The 20,922-nt window shown below is 33.0% G+C and overlaps 2 protein-coding genes across 7 annotated transcripts in view; one reads left to right on the forward strand and one right to left on the reverse strand.

The window, feature by feature from the left end:
* Positions 1–12,821, reverse strand: part of LOC143082271 (cilia- and flagella-associated protein 54-like) — a 68,091-nt gene extending 55,270 nt beyond the window's left edge. For all 6 annotated transcript variants that reach the window (XM_076257904.1, XM_076257888.1, XM_076257897.1 and 3 more), the window contains exons 1-8: positions 12,537–12,821; positions 10,971–11,076; positions 10,122–10,265; positions 7,878–8,049; positions 7,213–7,271; positions 5,902–6,045; positions 5,398–5,511; positions 483–1,007 (exon numbers count right to left, since the gene is read on the reverse strand). In XM_076257904.1, the coding sequence (XP_076114019.1) occupies positions 483–1,007; positions 5,398–5,511; positions 5,902–6,045; positions 7,213–7,271; positions 7,878–8,049; positions 10,122–10,265; positions 10,971–11,076; positions 12,537–12,727 (1,455 nt within the window). In that variant the 5' untranslated portion in view covers positions 12,728–12,821. The remainder of the gene's footprint in view (positions 1–482; positions 1,008–5,397; positions 5,512–5,901; positions 6,046–7,212; positions 7,272–7,877; positions 8,050–10,121; positions 10,266–10,970; positions 11,077–12,536) is intronic.
* Positions 12,822–16,369: 3,548 nt separating this feature from the next.
* On the forward strand, positions 16,370–20,451 carry LOC143069645 (uncharacterized). The gene is made up of 3 exons (XM_076244694.1): positions 16,370–16,505; positions 16,905–18,986; positions 19,459–20,451. Exons 1-3 carry the CDS (start codon positions 16,370–16,372, stop codon positions 20,376–20,378), a joined length of 3,138 nt encoding a protein of 1,045 aa, XP_076100809.1. The 3' UTR covers positions 20,379–20,451.
* Positions 20,452–20,922: the final 471 nt, after the last annotated feature.

Raw genomic sequence — 20,922 nt, forward strand, 5'->3', positions numbered from 1 at the left:
GCATTGATTTACTTAGCATATTGTGTTTATGTAGGGATTCTTAAAACTTAACAGACTCTGTTCATTTACTATTCATGTAACTAATGTCACTAACAATACCTATTGTTTACTTTGCCTATTATCTATGTAACGTTGCCTCGTGCGCAACAGCTCATAACTTGAATACAATTTGACATGAACACACGCCTTTCATTACTAACCCTTAAGCGAAGTACTAACTACAAGAAACACGATATACATATCATAGGGAACATGTGTACTAAGTTTCAAGTTGATTGGACTTCAACTTCATCAAAAACTACGTCGACCAAAAACTATAACATGAAGCGGGACATACGGATAAACAGAGGAACGGACCGACAAAAGAATGCACTGACCAGACAACATAATGCCCCTCTACTATCATAAGTGGGACATAAAAATCTTCAGAGGATACTAGAATGTTAAACATGAAAATAAAAACAGCAATCTAGACATCTTACCCGTAGATATCCTAAGACACTTTCAATCAATGCATCAAACACATCCCACTGCTCAAAACAGAAGGCCATCTTGACAAGTTTAATGGCCCCATCAATAGTAGCTCCATCCTCTCCTTTAGTAGCCATTGCTATCAACGACCTGTCAGACACTACTCCGGCTAGGGCAGGGAGGTGATATTGACTCTGTGGTTTAATTGAGGCACCTCTCAATCCTCCTCCTCCAGCTAAGATCTCTTGTCCAGACATAAACAATTCAGCATATACATCAAGGATTTCTACTTCTCTATCAGCTGCTGGTGGGGATGTTAGTAAGATACGACGATTCGTATCATTCAGTGCTTCTAAAATGCACAGAAACTGGGAGGCACTTCCTTCAAACATATCAGCTAGTAATCTCTCAGTTGGTGTTCTTGGCCATGGCATGTTTTTTGCCTCTACCAAGTTAGCTCTCGTCTTTGGTCTCAACCATTCTTTTGGTTTTCTTCTTGTTTCATACACAGACCTTTTGAAAACCATAACTGCCATCTGAAATACAAAATTTAGATTTGCTTTATTTTAATACCGATAATTTTCCTTTACATCAATAAATCGGCGACCCAAAAGTCATGTTTACAATCAAACAAGATAGAAATCAATTGCTTATTTGTTTGCCATTAAATGATTAAGGTTTTCAAAAGAATTTGGTTTTGCTACACTTTTTGAGTTCTCAAAATAAAAGTGACTTTCTCTTATTTGCTTTCATGTTTATCTTATTCAATTTTCGTTGTTTTTTGTTGGTTTTCATGGCAGCCAGTTTCTATTGGTGAAGGAAGCTGTAGTGCCCAGAGAAAACCATGACCTTCAATAGGAAAACTGACAATCCTAGTAAATCAAGATTGGAGTCCAGTGCACCCACACAAGCGGAGTTCAAACTCACAACCTCAGTGTTGACTGGCTAGTGATTACAGTTACTGTAGTAGAACTACGTAGACCACTTGGCCACTGTGGCCCCTCCCAGCAGTATATTGGACTTAAGGATGTACTTAGGTGAGGTTAGGTGAAAATCAATAAATTAAGAAGTTAAAATTGATACTATAAGCTGGTAGAGCACTCTTTAAGGATAAAAATAAGTTAAAAATATTGATAGGTCATGGACCTCCTTTTCAAGATATTTGAGATTTAACCCTTAGACTGCTGAATTCATTTCTATTGTACTTTTGCTGAATAAAATTTTAATCACTGATGAAATAAACTTGTTCACTTACAATTGCTGTATCTTTGTAAATATTGAATATTCATCAATAAAAGTTATATAATAAGGTATTGTTAGATTCTGTATTTTTTATTCATGTTATTTTTGTGTGAGTCTCTGGTCATTTTTTACCTGAACATGTGCAAATAGAGGTTAACAAAGGTAAATTATTTTTTTTCATGTTTTATTAATGAATCCATCAATGTAAAAGTATCCATGACTTCAGATTTGAACCAATATAGTTTAAAATCTCATTTAAGAACTAGTTCCATTGTGATTATCAAAAAAAAAAGTTTCTTCTCAGACCAACAGCCTTTTTTATGCAAATATTTTCCGTTATTTTCCTCCGACTTCACTGCGACGAGTTTTTACTTCCATGTACAAATATATTTATACGACAAGTTCATTGTTATAGCTTTCATCAATAAATAATCTTGACAAACTTGAAGTTCAGATCTATCGCTGTCAGTCAATATTGATTTACATTTGAAAGGCGAAATGATAAACATTGCAAATTCTGTTTCATGTCATCCATTTTGAACAAGGTCTGGAAATCCCAGTGGTTCTCGCTTTAAAATTCATTTGTTCGCAGTTTTGATAGAATGTTTCTATTTCCATCTATTACATCTTCTGTTCTCGTCCAAATCCTTTTAATTGGCCGCCGCTGTTAAATCGCTATCATTGAAATACAGTAGACTCCACCTAATCGGATATCGGTTAATCGAATATATCGGCTATTGTAATATTATTTCAAAACACAGAACCATTCCCGATACATTTCAGTCAAAATACATCGGATAATCGAATATCGGTTATTAGAATATATCGGCTAATTGGATAGAAATATTCATGGAAAATGTGTGAAAACCATGTACAATCGAATATTTTGAAATAATTTTATATTTTTTTTGACAGGAAATGAAGCCGGAAGTTACGCCATTACGAAGTTTAAGAAAACTTTAGTACAGAAATGTTTCATTTTATTAATAAAAACGATCTTTCATAGTCAAATAAAGCATATTTTTTCTTATTGTCTTGTTTATTTTATGAATTTGATATTATATTCTGCCCAAGATGTGTTTGTTGTGTTTATCCAAATGTGATCGTTATCATTTACTTCACAAACAATGACACGACAGAAATGATAAACTGTGCGTGATGTTCATCAATATTTATTAAATATGAATGAACTGTACCTCTTTCTCAACAATTTATTAAAATATATAGAAGTCCCGTGTAAAAACAAGGAATCGTGTGTCAATAGCATGTCCCAGGTGAAATAGAATTATGTAACTTGTACTTTCCTAATTTACATAATATTCAGCCTTTTATTTTGAACCACGACAGATAAGATAGAAAAGCAAAATTAATTTTACTCATCTTGATGCCCAATTTTATAATCATAAACATAGTTGTATTACTTGAAATTGGAAATGGGTTTCATAAATAAAAAAACTGTAGAAAATTAGATCCGAGTACAGTTAGAAGTTTATAGTCAGCATGAATTTGTAGCTATTAATAGAATTTACCTGTGGCCTACTTCCGAGAATTCATAGCTATTTTTAGCTTTTACCTGTTTTAACACACTAATGAAACAAATCACGCAAAAACAACAAGTCACATTATTTAAATGGTACATATTTTATTCAGATAATCAACACATAATTAATAATCAATAGACTGACAGATAAACAAAATACATTATTATCAACTGATCGATCTGTTACTCAATCAACCGAATTATCCGAACTTGTACCTGAAAAAACAATGAGATTAGTTACAAATTTCCATTAATAAAGCAGCTATAATAGCTATTGGTATCTTAGGGTTGTGTCTGTCAATTTTGAAAGAAAAATTGGAGGAATATACGTTCATCGGCTAATTGAATATATCGGACAATCGGATATTTTTAGCTGACATTTTGGGTATCCGATTGGCCGGAGTCTACTGTACTTCTGAACGTGTTGGCCATTTCTCCAAATAATATCCACCATTTTGTCACTTTTTTCATCAAAAATTTTCACTTTCGGTTTTATTGCTTATACCCGATTTAAAGTCAAGAGACACTCGAAAGAACGCAGATTTTTAACCAATCAAAATCCATACAAGTCGAAACTGCCGCAATCTCATGAATATTGACTCCGCCCATTCCATGGTAACTGTGTAAACAAACGAGTTATGGAAAACTACTATAGTCGCGCGTAGAAGTAGCGGACTGCTTTATCAGAATGACAATATTCGCGCGTAGCAGATTAAGGGTTAAAATATGGCGGGAATAGGCTGACTCAGACTTTAACCTTTTATTTGCATTAATATTATTTGGGTCTCAAAACCAAAGAAAGAAAATCAAGAATCTTCTAATTTGGTAAATGACCTTTCATGAGATAATAAATCTTATCTGAAAAAATAAATGGGTGTTATGGGGCAAAATATTTTACATTGTATTGTATGGAAAAACACCAAGGAGTTCGAGCATTTGACACAAATTCCAAAACCTCACCTAAGTACATCCTTAACCTCAGGTCCATATATGATAAATTTACCAATAATCTTAATAACATTTGAACTAAGGCTTCCAAAACGGTCATATATTCCGGACAATTGTATAATGTCCGGTAAAAGTCCGGCTGGGAAAAGCATGAAACGGTCTTTTACTTTTTAGATATCAAGGTTTTTTCGGTCATTTTTACATAATTCACGATCTTTTTGACCCAATATTTTGCCTTTTACAGCCACATATTTCCGGTCATAAAAGTGACATGATGATTAATTACTATCAAAACAACCCCTACTTCAATACTTTCTAATTTTAATCAAGGCTAATTAGTTGTTGGACAGCTTAAATCGGTGAAGCCTGAAATCTACCTGTTCAGGTGACAGGTAAACTATTTTCAGTACCAGACATCTTATAAATTGATCGGTCTATTAACAATTATTTTTTAACATTTCAGCGATTTGTATCTAATTGATTTAGACCAAAAGATTAAAATTATAAGAAATATGTTTATAAACATGATTTGATGAAAATTTTTTAAAAAATCGTCCAAACTACGATAGTACAAACTGGAACACATGTGCACATGTGCACAGGTGGGAAGTTTAATTATGCCTCCTACATTTCTTCAAAAATGCTAAAATTATCATTCAACCCCTAATCTAAAGTTCATTTGAAGTATTTTGTTGAAAAAATAACGTGGAAAGAGCTCCTTCACTCAGTCGTGCTTTGTGAAACGTACACGGATTTCACGTAACCGTACATGATCCATGTTTTACCATTGTCATGTCAACATCCGGTTTAAAAACGAAAGTAAAGTTTTGACAACATCATTTTGCACAAATAAAGAGTCTAAGGCAGATATGAGCATGCTGATGTGCACACTTTGAATGATGCACTGTCAATTTAACAGTTTACGTCAGAACATCAAATTCATATCAAAGTAAAGTTTAATAACGGTTTTTTTAATCTAATGTCAATCATTGGGATGGCCATCTGATTACTATAATTTATTTAAATTGCCTTTTGTGACTTAGTCTTAGGGATTAAAATCGGGATCAGATATAAAATGTCCGGCTGGCTCAAATATTTTTTGGAAGCCCTGATTTGAACATGTATGCTTTAAAGCAAAAACTTGATTGAGCAATATCAAAGAAAATTCTGCTTTCCTATCATAAATAATTACTCACCTTCACTGTGGCATGTCTGAAGGATTCTGCTGAATCAGCACTTTCAGATGCACTGCTTAAACTCTCTAATTTGTTTAATTCATTAATTTTGGCTAATCCTCTTCTTGCAAAGGCCTAAAATAAAAGTATATATGTTAACGTCAACATTCTCATTAAATATGCCATTTAAACAAGATCCTCCCAAGAGCCTGAATTGCTCAGCTGACAGAAATATGCCATTTTACATTAAAACTTCTATTTTTGAACAGTGTAAAATGTTCAGTTGGAAATCATGCTAATGTAACAGGATATATATATCATGTTTTTCAGAGATTTGTAAGTTGAAAATTTCTATTCAAACTTGGTGCAAAGTATTTACTTATCAATTAAAATTGAATGATAAAAAGAAAATATCCAACCTACCAACTTCATATAAAGATAAGAAGTTAAAAAAAATTCCACTAAAGCCTATGCAAAAAGTTTAACTATTTTAAACAGGATTTGTTCAAGTTATAAGTTATATACCTCAGCATGATGTGATGCTTTACAATCAAAATAAGACTGGCAAACAGCTGTATAAAGTGTAGATCTCCATGGTAAATATTTGACTGACAGCAGTGGGACAGATGTCTCCATACACATACATGCCCATAACAGGAATTCTAAAACCTGAAATATGTAAAACAACATCACTGTAAAAAGCATCGATGAACATTTGAGAAATGATGATTTAAATTTAATAAAAAGAACATTTTTTTCAAATAATGTATTAATTTCTATGAATCATCTTCATACATGGATTGATGGATTCAGATTTATTTAGAGAACATGAGATTTACTGTGTATACTATTTTAAGACTTATAATACAGGACATGATTATCACTGTTCTAAATAAATTCTATACTGAGCCAAAAAAGTTTACCAACATAAATATAAAATTTAATTTTATTAAAAAATCATAACATATAATTTTGATAATAAAAAAATGGAATTATGACATGTCAGAAGCAACATGAATGTTTAACACTCATATTCATTAGGATATTTTTTTGAATGGAGCGCAGGAGGGTCAAAAAGCTGAAATGAGTATAGTGTTATTCAAAATCAATTTCTCGGCCATGCTTTAAGGGCATCAATTAAGGATTGGCAGGCACACCAGCAGCTGCCCTTAGTCAATGCACTACTCTTGTGGCCACAAAAAACTTGTCCCGTGTTGACGTAAAGCGAAGGTAGCGCTCCTCTCTTGACGATGGTTGTTTTTGTTCTACGACATATCGACCTATCCTGTGCTGTTGCAATTTGTTGATATCTGTTTTTTAGTCCCTAAACTGTTGACTTATGCACATTAAATCGAGCCAAGACGTCAGCAACACTCATGCCGGCATCAACCATTCCAAGAGCCATCTGACAGTCATTTTCGGAGAGGCCTGATTGACGCCCCATGCAATTTTTTCAAACGTTTGTGTTTTTCAGAAACAACCAAAAAAAAATTCAAAAAAAAAGTGTTGCTAAACTTTTTTGGCTCAGTATATATTTGTATGTAAAGTTACTTGTTGATACTGTTATTACATTGTAATTATGCTATGCTATTGAAGGCTATAGTAAATATGCTTCTGGTAAAGATGTGTTTTCATGTTTTTCATTTAGGCCCTTTTGTAATTTGAGCTCTCAGGTCTTTTATATTTTTGGCTTTTCCAAGCAAGTGTTTCTGATCCCATCACAAATTCATTTTACAGAATTATGTATTATAAATAATTGGCAAAACTCTTTTTCCCCTTTTGACATCTGATATTGCGGCGATACCTGATAACATATATCAATAGTATTATACTTACCCTAGCTGAATGACCAAGGGACATCAGATGTCTAGATATACTGTAGATATGAATGGTTCCTAAAATTGAAAAAAAAAATACAAAGTGTCAGAACAAGAAGACAAATAACTCCTCAGTTAATTTTTATAAATGTATAACAATAATATCATTCAAGAATACACACCAGAAGTGAATTTGTAGCTAAGAATTTCTATTGAATCACAATATTTCAGGCAATCCTGATTTTTTTCAGAAAAATGTATACTTTTTTTTTTTAAAAGATACAATAAACATTAATCTTGTTTCATTACCAAGTTAATCTTGCGGTTGCTAATGTGGTAATTTTTCTTTTAGGTAAAAAACTTAAATAACTTGATCCATTATTTCACATGAAAATGAATAATTCAAATTATATTTTTAATAGAAACTGAATATTTACAATTCATATTAGTTAGTATTCAATTGAAGAACATAGAGAACCAGTATCTATCAGAAATTTTAAATATTTAAATCAAAGGTCTAAATGCAAATAGAGGGAGAAAGGATAAACATTTTGTATCTGGAAATAAATTTGATACTGCTAATTTTTTTGTGAAATCTTTAAGAAGCCCAGCTTTGTCCCTGAGTGATTAGGAGTACAATATTCAAATGAAATAGCTTTATGTTGTCATTAAAAAATTACTTACCATTGTAAACAAGCCAACATAATGACTCCTTTGGTAGTACAACCTGCATTACAAGTCTAAGAAAGGACAGTATATGTACACATTTGTCTGTTGACTGTGTATTTTGAAGTTTTGGATCAACCATACGAACTGTTTGGTACATGCTTATACTTTTCCCCATTAAGGCACGAAACTGAAAAAAAAAGTATCAAAATAAATAATTAAGTTCTCTTTAATTATACAAATGCAAATTATCAGTTTACTATAAATCAACCTGTCTAAGTTAAAAATCAATTTAAAATGTATGCCTTTAGACTAATAAATGTTAACAAAAATTGTCAGTACTAAACTCTTTGATCGGAACATCATATACATATATATCATTTTCAGTCCTAACTCCTTTTACAGTTATGAAATAAACATGTCTGTTCTAATAACAGTATTTAAAACTTTTCAATACAAAAAGAGGTTAGTTTCATTTATATTTACCTGCACACAAAATTTTGCATTTTCTTTTTCACTTGTAAATATTCAAAATTTCTTACAAAAAAATGTTCAGCTTAAAATCAATGCTGTGTAAAACAGATATCCAATCTTTAAGACAAATGGAATAAAATCCTAAGATTTTGCTGTAACCATTGGTTGGATATTCAAGAAAACACTGACTTTTGTTTGTCCTTAATCTTCATGCAGATTATTTGTTAATATATAAGTAAACACATTAGAAAATATCAGGCCTACATTTTTTTTCATGTCTCTATATCTTTTTATTTTACAGGCTTATTTGTCTTGGAGTATGGGATGACAGTCAGCCAAAGAGTACATGCATGAGTTTAGGTTCTTATTCTTCACTTGTTACTGTATAATTATGTAGTAATTTGAACACACAAATAAAGTTAATAAACATGCAATTGAGATCTACTTACAATTACAGCAACACAATTTAAACATGCATATGTTATTTTATTAATCCATTTCATGTTATTTTTATCTTACTTTTTGAAATTAAGTTATACATTCAAAATATAAATGCAATCTGTGGCAACCTTTTTTTTTAAATATTTTTAACAAACATTTATTATGCATAACAAACATTTATCATGCAGATTAAAATATCTTGGTGAAAATGAGTTGTCTCCCATTTTGTCTAGATTGAAAAAAAAAAAACATTATAATTTATTAATTGACAAATTGAATATAAAATTTATTTTAAACTTAATTTGTGTAAGTATGGTGTAATTATATATATCATGGATTTAAAGATGACAATTATGAGGGAGGGGGGTAGGGGTCGGAGGGGTCCTGATCCCGTAAACACTGGCTTAAAAACATGAAATCCCGAAGTCCAGAATTAAAAAAAAACTTAAAATCCCAACATCCTGAACACAAAAAAAAATAATCAAGAATCACGAAAGGGTCAATCACGAAATCCTGAGCTTAAAAACACCTGATCCTGACGTCCCGAAAAAGGTCCTGGCCCTCCCTCAATTATCAAAATTGAAACATGTATAAGAGGAGACAACTCTGTTTAACACCTGTTTAAAGATGTTTACTTTGAATTGTTTAACATACAGTATTTAAGCTTTACATTAAAATTATACAAACATTTACCTGCTGAACAAAAAATTCCTTTTTCTGTAGAAAAGTTAACATTACTACTACACATTCAGATAAAATAGTGGAAATATTTTCTTTATAATTTTTTTTTTTTTTTTTATATAGTTGTAGAAAATCAATTAAATGATGTTTGTGTTGAGAAATCTTTAGTTTTCTAAGTGGTGTTTTGTTGACTAATCTTAAGTCATGTTGTTTTCTATCTTTCTTAGACTTATCTTTGTTTACTCCTCTTTTTTAATATATGGTTGGAACTCTTCACAATGAGTGTATCTTATTTTAATATGGATCAACACACAACTGATGAGTTTTTACTTAAAGTTCCAACTCCTGCAACAATAGTTGAAAATAATAGTACTTTTTCCATTTCCAGTCTATTCGTTTATCAGACTACCATGCAATATGGCCAAATTCTTTGTACTATCAATACAATTTATTCTACCAAAGATATAAATCAAACAAAGATCTTGAATGTTCTCCAGGAAAATATTTGAGGCCCTGAAATTAAAAAAATAACAAACCACAAATATTTCAATTATTTTTCATGTTTACTGAATATGATTCGCTTGCAATATGTACTTGCTTTTTGGGTTCATTGAGAATTTTTAATTTCTTTTTACTTTAAAAATGTGCTTTCTGTTTCAGACTTACTGTCAATCCAGCATTCTCACTGTCAAAACCTTCTGGGAAGAATGTCATTCTAAAGATATCAACATCAGTAATCTCTTCCACATTGATGTTACCAAAATGTAACAGATATCTGTCATAGCACTGCCATAATGCTAAACTGTATTCCTAAAAATATAAAATTCATAAACATGAATAATTGTTATATGAAGGATTCTTATTAAGGATGTTCGCTTGTCATGTTTTTGAACTTTTGTCAGATTTTCAGAATCCTCTTGTTTTATCCAATTGAATGCCTTTAAAAAATTTGCCTACTACATGTAACCATTCTTATCCCCATTTTTCTTTTAATTAATCTTTTACATGTATAATTATGATCCATCTGTAAAAGTCTTATACAATCTTTGTTATTTTTTAATAATTTTTTAGAACTTAAACCTGTCAAAGATAAAGCTATGAAAAATCAAGAGAGAACATTTTCCTGCAAAATTTCAAGTTGTCTCGAACACAAGCACACTGACCTATATGTTTTTTTTCGCTTTTTTTGTTCTTTTATTAATGCCCTTTCAATATATACTAGTGTTATGAAAAGCTTGTTATTTTGAAACTGAGTAGCGAACTTCCTTATGAAGAGTCCAGGAGTTCTGTACTATGGGTGGTAAAACTTGTACTCAAAAAACAAAATGTGTGCTTAAAACACCAAATACAATAACGTCACTTTGATTGGTTGATATTTTAGCTTGTTTATAAAATATATGGATAACAGCATTGATGTAACTAAAATAAGACACTGTTCTACCAGTTCTAAACTGATGAGGGGAAATCAGTAATCAATATAATTATTTTTAGAAAAAATTCAGAACTCCTAATTACCCGAACAGTCATCAGAAAATCGCCCATTTGCAGCAATTTTTCCTGGTAGTAAATCTCTGGTAGCTTTGGCTCATATTTGTTCCACAATTCAAACAGGGTGTCTGACCTAAAACAAAAGAATCAATTTAGAAAACTTTCAAATATATTTATAAAAAGATGTTTAATTTAGCTACAGTGACAGGTTACATTCATTTAACATAAGTTTTGTCATAATGTAAATACAGTGAAATAGACCATTCCCAACATAAAACTTGTTAACTGTTAAATGGTAGAATTTATTCAGATTTCATTTACGAATTAAAAAACTTTTGTCAGAAGCATAAACAAACGTAGGTTAAAAAACTGTCAAAATAGGTGCAATTTGGGTACCCTCACGTCAGATACTTAAGGGCATACGATACAGTTTTGATCCTGTATTTACAAGTTCGTGAAAATTTGCACATAGGCTATTTTTTACCTGATTAAATTAAATATGTAATAAAAAATATACCTTCATGTGCTACTTTTTGAGTAAAATGAGGTCGAAATTTTGTATATTTGCTCGAAATTCAGATTTGTGGCCGTAATTTCTTTTTCGAAAGAAAGACATAACTTTTTTGTTATAAAAGATAAACACACATTGTTTTTTGTTAAATAATCGGTAATTTCTGTATTTTATAAGTATTCTAAAAAATTATGGATTTTTTATTCAGAAATAACTCATATTTATCAAATGTTCATGAATTGAGGAAAATACGTAATTTTTTTCTGCATGTTTATCAAAATTAAAAAAAAATCCTCTATTTACAGTTTTATAAAATTTGGGTCACATAATCTCCCTGCAAAATGAAACAAATTGCTGTTTTGAAAAATAGGGGTCCATGAACTCGTTTTCAAATTAAATCAGTTTGAATGATAAAAATCAGTCGAAAAATGCATCTTTTCCCGATATGTCACAGTTTGACGTCGCGAAAATAACATTTTACGTTAGCAACGTCATTACCTCCCCTGTATCTGTATCTTATGCCCTTAAGTGGTTGAGCTAAGGAAGTACTTCTTTGAGGGGCAGGACCTTTTTTTCGGGACATCGGGATTGGGTGTTTTTAAGTTTGGGATTGATCCTTTTGAGATCCGGGAATAAATTTGGGAATTTCAGGATGTCAGGATTTAAATTTCTTTAAATTCAGGAACTTGGGATTTCGTTTTTAAGCCCGTGATTTCAGATCATTTCAGGATCAGGGCCACAGGCACTTTTTCTATCCATACGAAGGTCGACTATCCATATAAATAGAATTTATATGGATAGTCGACCTTCGTATGGATAGAAACAAGTGCCTGTGATCAGGGCCCCCTCACTTTTTCTTTAGCTCAGTCAGTATAAGTCATTATACATGTTGCCTTGTAACAAAGTGGTATTGGTGGAGAAATGCATTTTTGTTATGAAAATCATGCTCTTCGGTTACAAATGCAAGGGGAGGCACCTGTTAGTGCTATAGTTCAAACCAGTAGTTACATGAATATCTATGGATCATTGGGTGGCAATTAACATTATAAAATTATTAAATTTATTGTGAATCTAATACTAACGCCCTAGAAGAAGGTTCGTCTGCAGGCTTTTTGTAGCCAGGGCTATTTCGTTTACGCATATAACCCATAAACTTTTTTATTTCTTGGTCCAGCGACTGGAAAACTGGATTTGTTTTGTCCTTGCTGTAGAAAGAACTTGGTTGACCCCTGTTAATAGAGGCAACCGCAGCACTCTTCAACAATGCGGCCATTTCGCAGTATTAATTTTTATTATTCTGTTCTAAGTAAGAATTGTCATTTGATGTTTATGTTTTTAAAAGTTTACGCCGCCATCTTCCACGCCATGCAGTCGCTATGGAATTAAGGGGAAGTAACTCTAGTCACAAAACTTTAATTTTCCCGCCATTTAAATTTTTAATTAAAATTATCTTACCGATCATTAGTGAACAAAACCGTGTCAAATTCTCGTAATTACGGTGTTCCTATAATATGAAACGTTTGAGAAAATATTTAAAAAATGAATCCAACTTTAAAGCCGGATACATTTTAAACAGAGCAGTTAAAAAATAATACTTAAACTTAAGTTTTTAATATCGTTTAGTAAAAAATGAAGACCCTTTAATCCAAATTGATAAGTATATATAACACATTTTTATCTATTTCTCTATCTTTATGTCTGGTATTTTTTTTTCTTTTTTTTTCTATATTCTTGATCATTCTTAACAAAAATCCTAGCTTTGATTCATCTTCGCTAGCCAAGGGTTACAATCCACTCCTGTTGCTTAAGTTGTTTTTTGTTTTGTTTTTTTAAAACATCTCTAGTCATTCATTCTTTAATTTTCCAGTTCAGTTCGATCACTACTTTTATCTTCTTGCCCTTTATGACCTATTCTATAAACCACATATAGACATGAAAATAACCGATTTGTGGTACATTGATGTTACCGGCTCAATCGAAATAACTTTTTTAAGCATCGTTGTATTAAGTTATATTATGCCAGTCTGGAGTCCATTTTGCAAAAATACTTACGACCTAGATTTATCGTAATCATACTGAATTGTTCATAACTCAGAGGTGGATTTAGAGCCCCCCCCCCCCCCCCCCTTTTCTGGGAATAATTGGTTGATTATAAAGGGAACCACTGAAGCATGACGTACCGGAGCAGGCGCTCTTAGGCAGTCAGTGGGCCCCACTTATGAAAATTTCTGGATCCGCCACTGTAACTTACGATCATGGCAATCTTAATCGTAAGTTTGTTTATGCCGGAAATTCCTGAATTCATCTGTGAACAACAGTTGTAAAACATTATAGATATCATGGATATAACTAAAACTTTAAAGCGTTTTACCAGGTAAAGAATGTTGTTGGATTATTATGCCAAATAGGCCATTGCCAAAAGTCTACAAGGATTGAGATCTCAATAACATTTTTAACCCCGCCGCATTTTTGCGCCTGTCCCAAGTCAGGAGCCTCTGGCCTTTGTTAGTCTTGTATTATTTTTAATTTTTTTTTCTCTTGTACAATTTGGAGTTTAGCATGGCGTTCATTATCACTGAACTAGTATATATTTGTTATGGGGCGAGCTGAAGGACGCCTCCGGGTGCGAGAATTTCTCGCTGCATTGAAGACCTGTTGGTGACCTTCTGCTGTTGTCTGTTCCATGGTCGGGCTGTTGTCTCTTTGACACATTCCCCATTTCCATTCAGATTCACAGTCTCAATTTTATTAATTCATACATATGTTAAACACATATTGGTAACACATTATACATGTACTACTATTGCATGTATTATGGGGCAAGCAAATGAGAGAGTTTGTCCGAATATTTCATCGGTTTTCTATGTTTATATTTTTCATTCCATCGTATTTTCTCTGAAACCGCGACCGCGTATACTATATTTGATCAAACATGCACTTTTATTAAAGTCGACGTTCTGTTTGAGTTGTCACTATTTATAATCATAGTTGAGCTTTTGTTTGTCGCAAATCAATTGCACCGCCCTCACCCCCCTTCCCCCCCCCCCCCCCATATCTCATAAACCCATATCTTCTTGAATTTTTCTGGCTACGCTCCTCCCATTTAAATCGACCATTATATCCGTCCAATACTCAGTATACTGCTATTTTTTTTATAAAGTCCAAAAACAATGTTTATAGTGGATACTCGTAATCCTACATCCTGTCGATGCTGGTTTGCTTATATTTTGACAATACACAATGACTTTCGTTTCTCAGACTGTTTGTGAAGTCTTTACATTCATTCCGTTGAATGTGTACTGATTGATACTTCAAGTTGTTCTGGGAAAACATTATTTATTTATTAGTTGAAATTGGCTTTGCGTTAGCTGCATGTAGCCGCAAGTACTCTTTTATTGGTACTTTCAACTTCGTGTCTTTTTTTTTAATTGCTAGTAGGTTTGTTTGTGTTTCGTACCGATCTTTTGCGTTCAGTCATTTGCAACTGTTTTCACAGTTTGTTTGATGGTTGAGCTCACACAGAAACGTTTATCCCTGCCGAATTCTGCATGTATCAGTCATAAGTGAGGGTCTGGATGGGGGGGGGGGGGGGGTCTGTTATTCTGTAAACATTTAATTTTCACCCCTTTTTTCTCTAATCTTTAAAGAAATAACCCCTTTTTCTCTAATCTTCAAAAAATTAACCCCTTTTTCTCTAATCTTCATTTTTTTGCCCGTTATTCTTTAATCATTTAACCCCACCCATAAGTCAGGAGCCTGTAATTCAACGGTTGTCGTTGGTTAAATTGTTTCATATTTATTTTTCGTAAATTGACGATTTGTACCGCATAAACTAGGCTGTTATTTTTCTCGACTGAATTGTTTTATATTTTATGTCTGTGCCTTTTACAGCTATGTTTGAGTAATTTATAAAATCTATTCTTTCAAATTATTTCCAACGTGTAAAGACATGAAAAACTAGTCGCAACGTCACAATATGACGAGAACGTTGCCACGAGACTACTAAGCGATCTATATGTTAACTTCGTGTATCCAAAGTAAGTATCCAAAGTAAGTATTTATAATAAAGCATGTTGCTTTAATTCTTTACTTAGAAAATAATATAACTTGGTAGACTGTACACTATGAAGAACAGAGACGTGCAAAAAGTATTTGGTCACATTGGTATATACTAGTAATCAAAATAGAAAACTAAAAGCACACATCAAGTGTGTGTAGATGGACCATGTATTTTCAGCAATTTAAATTTTCTATGCATTATTATTGCTTCACTCTCATGTTAAAACCAGATTTTGACTGTGAAATGGAATTACAAGGAGTCTGAATGATATAATATGTAAAATGTTTTTTTAGCATTTTACTCGTATCCTGTATATTTTGTCATTTTATATATACTTCGCGTGTAAACGAAAATATGAGGCGTATACGCCAAAGATACAACAATCTAAAGTATTCAACAACCAAAATTATGAAAAATAAATTTACTATTAGACAAATAGAAGTCCGTCCACATACGGTATCAATAATTGGCAAGCTTAAGTGAATTGTTACAATGTAAATATTTAAAAAAAAAAAAAAGGGGGGGGGGGGGGAACACCACAATGTAAACTTAATGCGTCCGATGCGCTTTAATGGATTTACCTTTACCACAAACGCTCAAAGCCGAATATTTGAAAGCCAAGAATGTATAAAACCTAAAAAGTTGAAAAGCTGTATAATCAAAAATGATCTAGAATATTTGTCAAATCTTTCCAAGCTCTACCAACGAAAATTGTACTGTGTGTAAATAAAATGGTTGCTATTATTCCTCATTTTGTTTTTTTCTAAAGCGCAATCAATGATACAGATGAGTGTTGAAAGCATACATCACAACAGAAACAACAATGGGCTGATGATAAACAGCTAAGCTCTCCGAATGGCTGGAGGTAAGGAGACAGGATTTAAAGATTTCAATATTGTAAAACCAAATTCACCAGCTACACAAAACAGTCCGCATGCTGAAATTGAACAACCCACAGCAGGAAGTTCAAATGTTCAGCAGAGTCCAACAGGCAGGAGTCCGGAACACATGATAGATCATTGGAAAAGTTTTCTAGCACTTTCCTCAAAGGAACCCTCCAAGAATTCGAATCTACAGCAAAACGTCTCTTCTAAAACACAGACATCACAACTATCAGATATACCAAACTCACAATACAATAAAGGCGAACAATATAGTTATGGCAACGTAGGCACTATTATATCACTACCAAACAATACAGCCCAATTTCAAAATTCAGAAACAAGTCCAGTTAATATCGTCACATCTCGCGGAAACCAGATTTTAACCGTAGATCCAAACCAATATGTTAACCCTGAATGTCAAGTTTTTACTGCTGGAAATTTTCAAGATCAGAATACAAGTCTCCAAAAACAGCCAATAACTTTTTTCAACAGTTCGCCACAACCAGAGAGCAATGTTTCTTCCCCTGAACACAGATTAGTAATTGCTGAAAACATAGAACAATCCTTGGTTCCGACAAAGACACCGAAAAGTAATGTTAAATGGAATATAGAAAAATTAGTACAAAACGATGATGATATGTCACTTGAAAAGAACAAAATACTAATGAATCTTCATAATGATGAAAGAAAACCACCACAAGGTATACTGAAGTCAACTCCGTCAATAAAGGAACAACACAATCGTCCCTATTTATATGGAAGCCAAAAAGGTCAGCAAATTTCTGAACCAGAAAAACGGGTGAATCTAATGTTCAAACAACCTGCACAACAACGTGATTTAAACAAATCTGTACAGGAACAACGGAATCTGCAAAACATCCACCAAAGTCCATCATCCCCGCTAGCAACTCCACAAAACGTCCATCAAATGCAACCGCAATCACAATACCTTTATTCTGCAAATCAACCTAGTCAGACTCACGGTCAACAGCCTGCTTACCATGAAAACAATTATCCGAATCTACAAGTTAACCAACAACAATATACACCAAACAATGCTTACCAACAACCAAAATATCCACAGAATATACAGAATCAACAGCTACAGAACCCACCAAGCATTGCCAACCAACAGCGTCAATGTCCACCGAACAGTACTAATCAACCGATACAATATCAATCTAACCTGACTAATCACCAACTACAACATCCTACGGACTCGGCTTATCAACAGCTTCAGTTTCCACCAAACACGGCTTATCAACAACAACAGTATTCAACGAACATGACTAATCACCAAATTTTGTATTCACCAAACATGTCTAATCAAGAACTACAATATACGCCACCGAATACGGCTAATCAGCAGTCTCAGTTTTCATTTAACCCTGCTAATCAACAACTACCATATTCATCGAACATGGCTAGACAACAGCTGCAGTTTTCACCAAACACAGGGAATAAACACCTTCAATATTCATCGAACATGGATAATCAACAGTCACATGTACATGTATATTCACAAAAGATGACTAATCATCAACTACAACATACGCCATCGAAAACAGCTGATCAACATCTTCAACATTCACCAATCAAGGCTGATCAACAAACATCGTATTCTAAAAACACAGTTAATCAAAAGTTAAAATATACGCAACATAATACGACGAAACAATCACAAGACACGGCTGATCAACAACAACTATATTCATCGAATATGACTTGTCAACAACCACCGTATTCACCTGAAAAAGTCAACCAAACGCATCAATATTCTCAAAACATAAGCAGACAACCGTTTGGATCTCGCGAACAATATCCACCAAACAAAGACAATGAGGAACATGTTCAAGTCTCGCAGCTCAAACACGAAAGTTTCAACAAGAGTATTGCTGATCAACAGGATTTTCAACAGTCAGGACAGAAACATGAAAGTTTTTATACTGACCAACCGCTCACACAAGATCATCATCCCCAGCAGGTTGCAAAGGTTGAGAGGGCACAACAAGAACAAAATCGTATTGAAAATCATCATCCTAATTTAGGTAACCAACCGACTGCTCAGCATATACAAAATCAACATACTGAAGTTCAAACAAGTTCACTAGCAAGTCAGAGACTTCAACATACGCCAACACAAAATGGAAGTATATATGCTCATGCAGCGATTTCGCCGTATACAAAACAGGCAAGGAGTACAGGCGAGACTGTTATAGCTGAAAATCAACATGCCGGACAAATATCGACGATACCAAATGCAAAAGAGACAGACGATAATAAGAAAGAAAAAATACAATCACAGAAGAGAAAGGCTCTACCAGCATGTAAAATGAAAGACAGTAAACAAAATATAGAACTTGATTTTATTGCTTCGCCACCTGTATTATTTACTCCTGAATATCTTATGTTAAAAATACCCAAACAAGAGAAATCAAATTCAAAAGCAGTGAGTAATGAGAAAAATAAAAAGCGAAGCCAATCTCCAGTTGATGGTTCCGAAAGTTTAGAGTCAGGACCTGTAAAGAAGTTGAAGTTAGAGGAGGCTAGAATTTGTACTGCAAGTATAGACCAGTATCCCGAAAGCGGTAAGTAAAACTATTGGTTCGGGAATATGCATATTATACATGTATTGTAGCGTTTCACACACTTAACTGTCTTTCGACTCTTTTACTCTTTTTTTAACGTAATGAAATTACAAGAATTGCATTTTGTTTTCATGTGCACCGAAAGCAGATCACACCAGGCAGTTACGGCGTTCCACACGCGTAACATACTAATATGAACCTGAACATTTATATATACTAGTACATCAAGCTGCTATCGGGAACATGAAATAACAATTGCATATATTATATTTTGTATAAAAACATAAAAAAAAATATTTATTTTTTTATTAGACCAGTGTGAGAGTAATTATTAAATGTGTTTCGAATAAAACTTCATGGCCTTGTTCGCTAATATTGTGGACTATTTAATGAAAAGAAGAAATAAACTAATTTAAATATAGATATAAAATAACAATTCAGGTTTGTTTATTTGTTTAAATTTTATTTATAGAGGAATCCCGAAGAAATGTCCAAATTCACAAAAGAGGATTTAAAAAATATTTACTATCAAGGTATGAAGAGGATAAGAGAATGTTAGCACATTCTATAACTAAAATCCAGTGTGAGAAGCCCGGTCCTCCACCAAATAACGATTCTGTTTTGTATGCATCGTCAAATATACCATTGAAAAGGACATACGCATCATGTGACCTTGCACCTAAAGACCCGGCACCAGACGGCGTTGGCAATAAAACAAATGAACGTATCGCATTGTCTGTAGGAAACAAAGAAAATACTAAAATATCAAGAAACGACATTAATGTAGTGTTAGACAAAGAAACGAATACAGAATCACCAAAGCAATGTAACGAGCAGTCCTCCGTTCAAGAACCGATTTTGTCAGACCTAGATAACACTTCAACTTTTTTTCCTACAGAAAATGGAAGTGAAATATCCTTGAACCAAATCAGGTTAGATCTGACAATGTCATCTGACAGTTCAGTGGCTTCAGATACTGAAAAAAGTTTAAAAAATGATGTTTCACAATGTAGTGGTGATCAATGTAGTGAAATCGCCGATTGCACAGATTCCACACATCTACTAGGACATGATGATTCTACAAATGCACGTGATAAAAATAACCACACATCGATAAAACCGGTTACTGTCCTATCGACATTCTTCAGCCAATCAACTAATCAAATGATTTTGCCATCATTTGACCAAGGCAGAAACATTGGTTTTTTAATAGATTTTAATCCGCGGCGATTTGGTATCATTGAACACGAAGACCATCTCGAACAAAATTTTAATGCGATTCCTGCTAAACCTACATTCAGCTACAGAATGACACAAAATCAGCGCTGGAACAATCTTTTGGCAGTTCGCAACACAGCCCTACTTTACCAGAAATTTACTCAGACAGTATAATAATTATTATTTTCTCATATAAATGATGTATTTGGAATAAGAATTCACAATAAAAAAAACTAAAATAAAAAAACTGTTAGTGACAGTACTAGTACACGTCTAGGTGGCATACTTGTAAAGTCGGAGACGGTTTAGGCGGCTTACATTTCCAAAAAAAATAATGTCCAGGTCTATGATAAAATACCTTAGTGGTCACGATGCAAATATGAAATATTATATGTTTCATATGTTTCAACAAGGAAATAAAGAGATGTTAGGAATAAATTTGTCAATGAGACGTCATCTAAGCAAGAGAGACCCCTTAAAAGTCAAAATAAAAAAACAAATTATACAATCACTAACAAAACAACAAAGTAATATCAACTTGCCATATTTCTAAGCTAACCATACTATATTAAGTTTCCACCATGGTCACTTTGATATCAAAAGGAATATAAAGCTGTAAGAACACGAGGAATAGCGAATTCCGTGCTCAAAACATGTGTTTATTAGGCTAGACAACTTAGAGACACACAAAACCAGGTTAGATAAAACATACTTTATA

The sequence above is a fragment of the Mytilus galloprovincialis genome, chromosome 1 (assembly GCF_965363235.1).
Source record: "Mytilus galloprovincialis chromosome 1, xbMytGall1.hap1.1, whole genome shotgun sequence".
In the NCBI taxonomy this organism is placed as follows: Eukaryota; Metazoa; Mollusca; class Bivalvia; order Mytilida; family Mytilidae; genus Mytilus; species Mytilus galloprovincialis.

Coding starts and splice junctions, on each gene's coding strand:
- LOC143069645 (XM_076244694.1), top strand. CDS start 16,370: ATGGCTGGAGGTAAGGAGACAGGATTTAAAGATTTCAATATTGTAAAA. Junction 16,506..16,904: donor TGTTCAGCAGAGTCCAACAG/GCAGGAGTCCGG, acceptor CGCCACAACCAG/AGAGCAATGTTTCTTCCCCT. Junction 18,987..19,458: donor AGACCAGTATCCCGAAAGCG/GTAAGTAAAACT, acceptor TTTTATTTATAG/AGGAATCCCGAAGAAATGTC.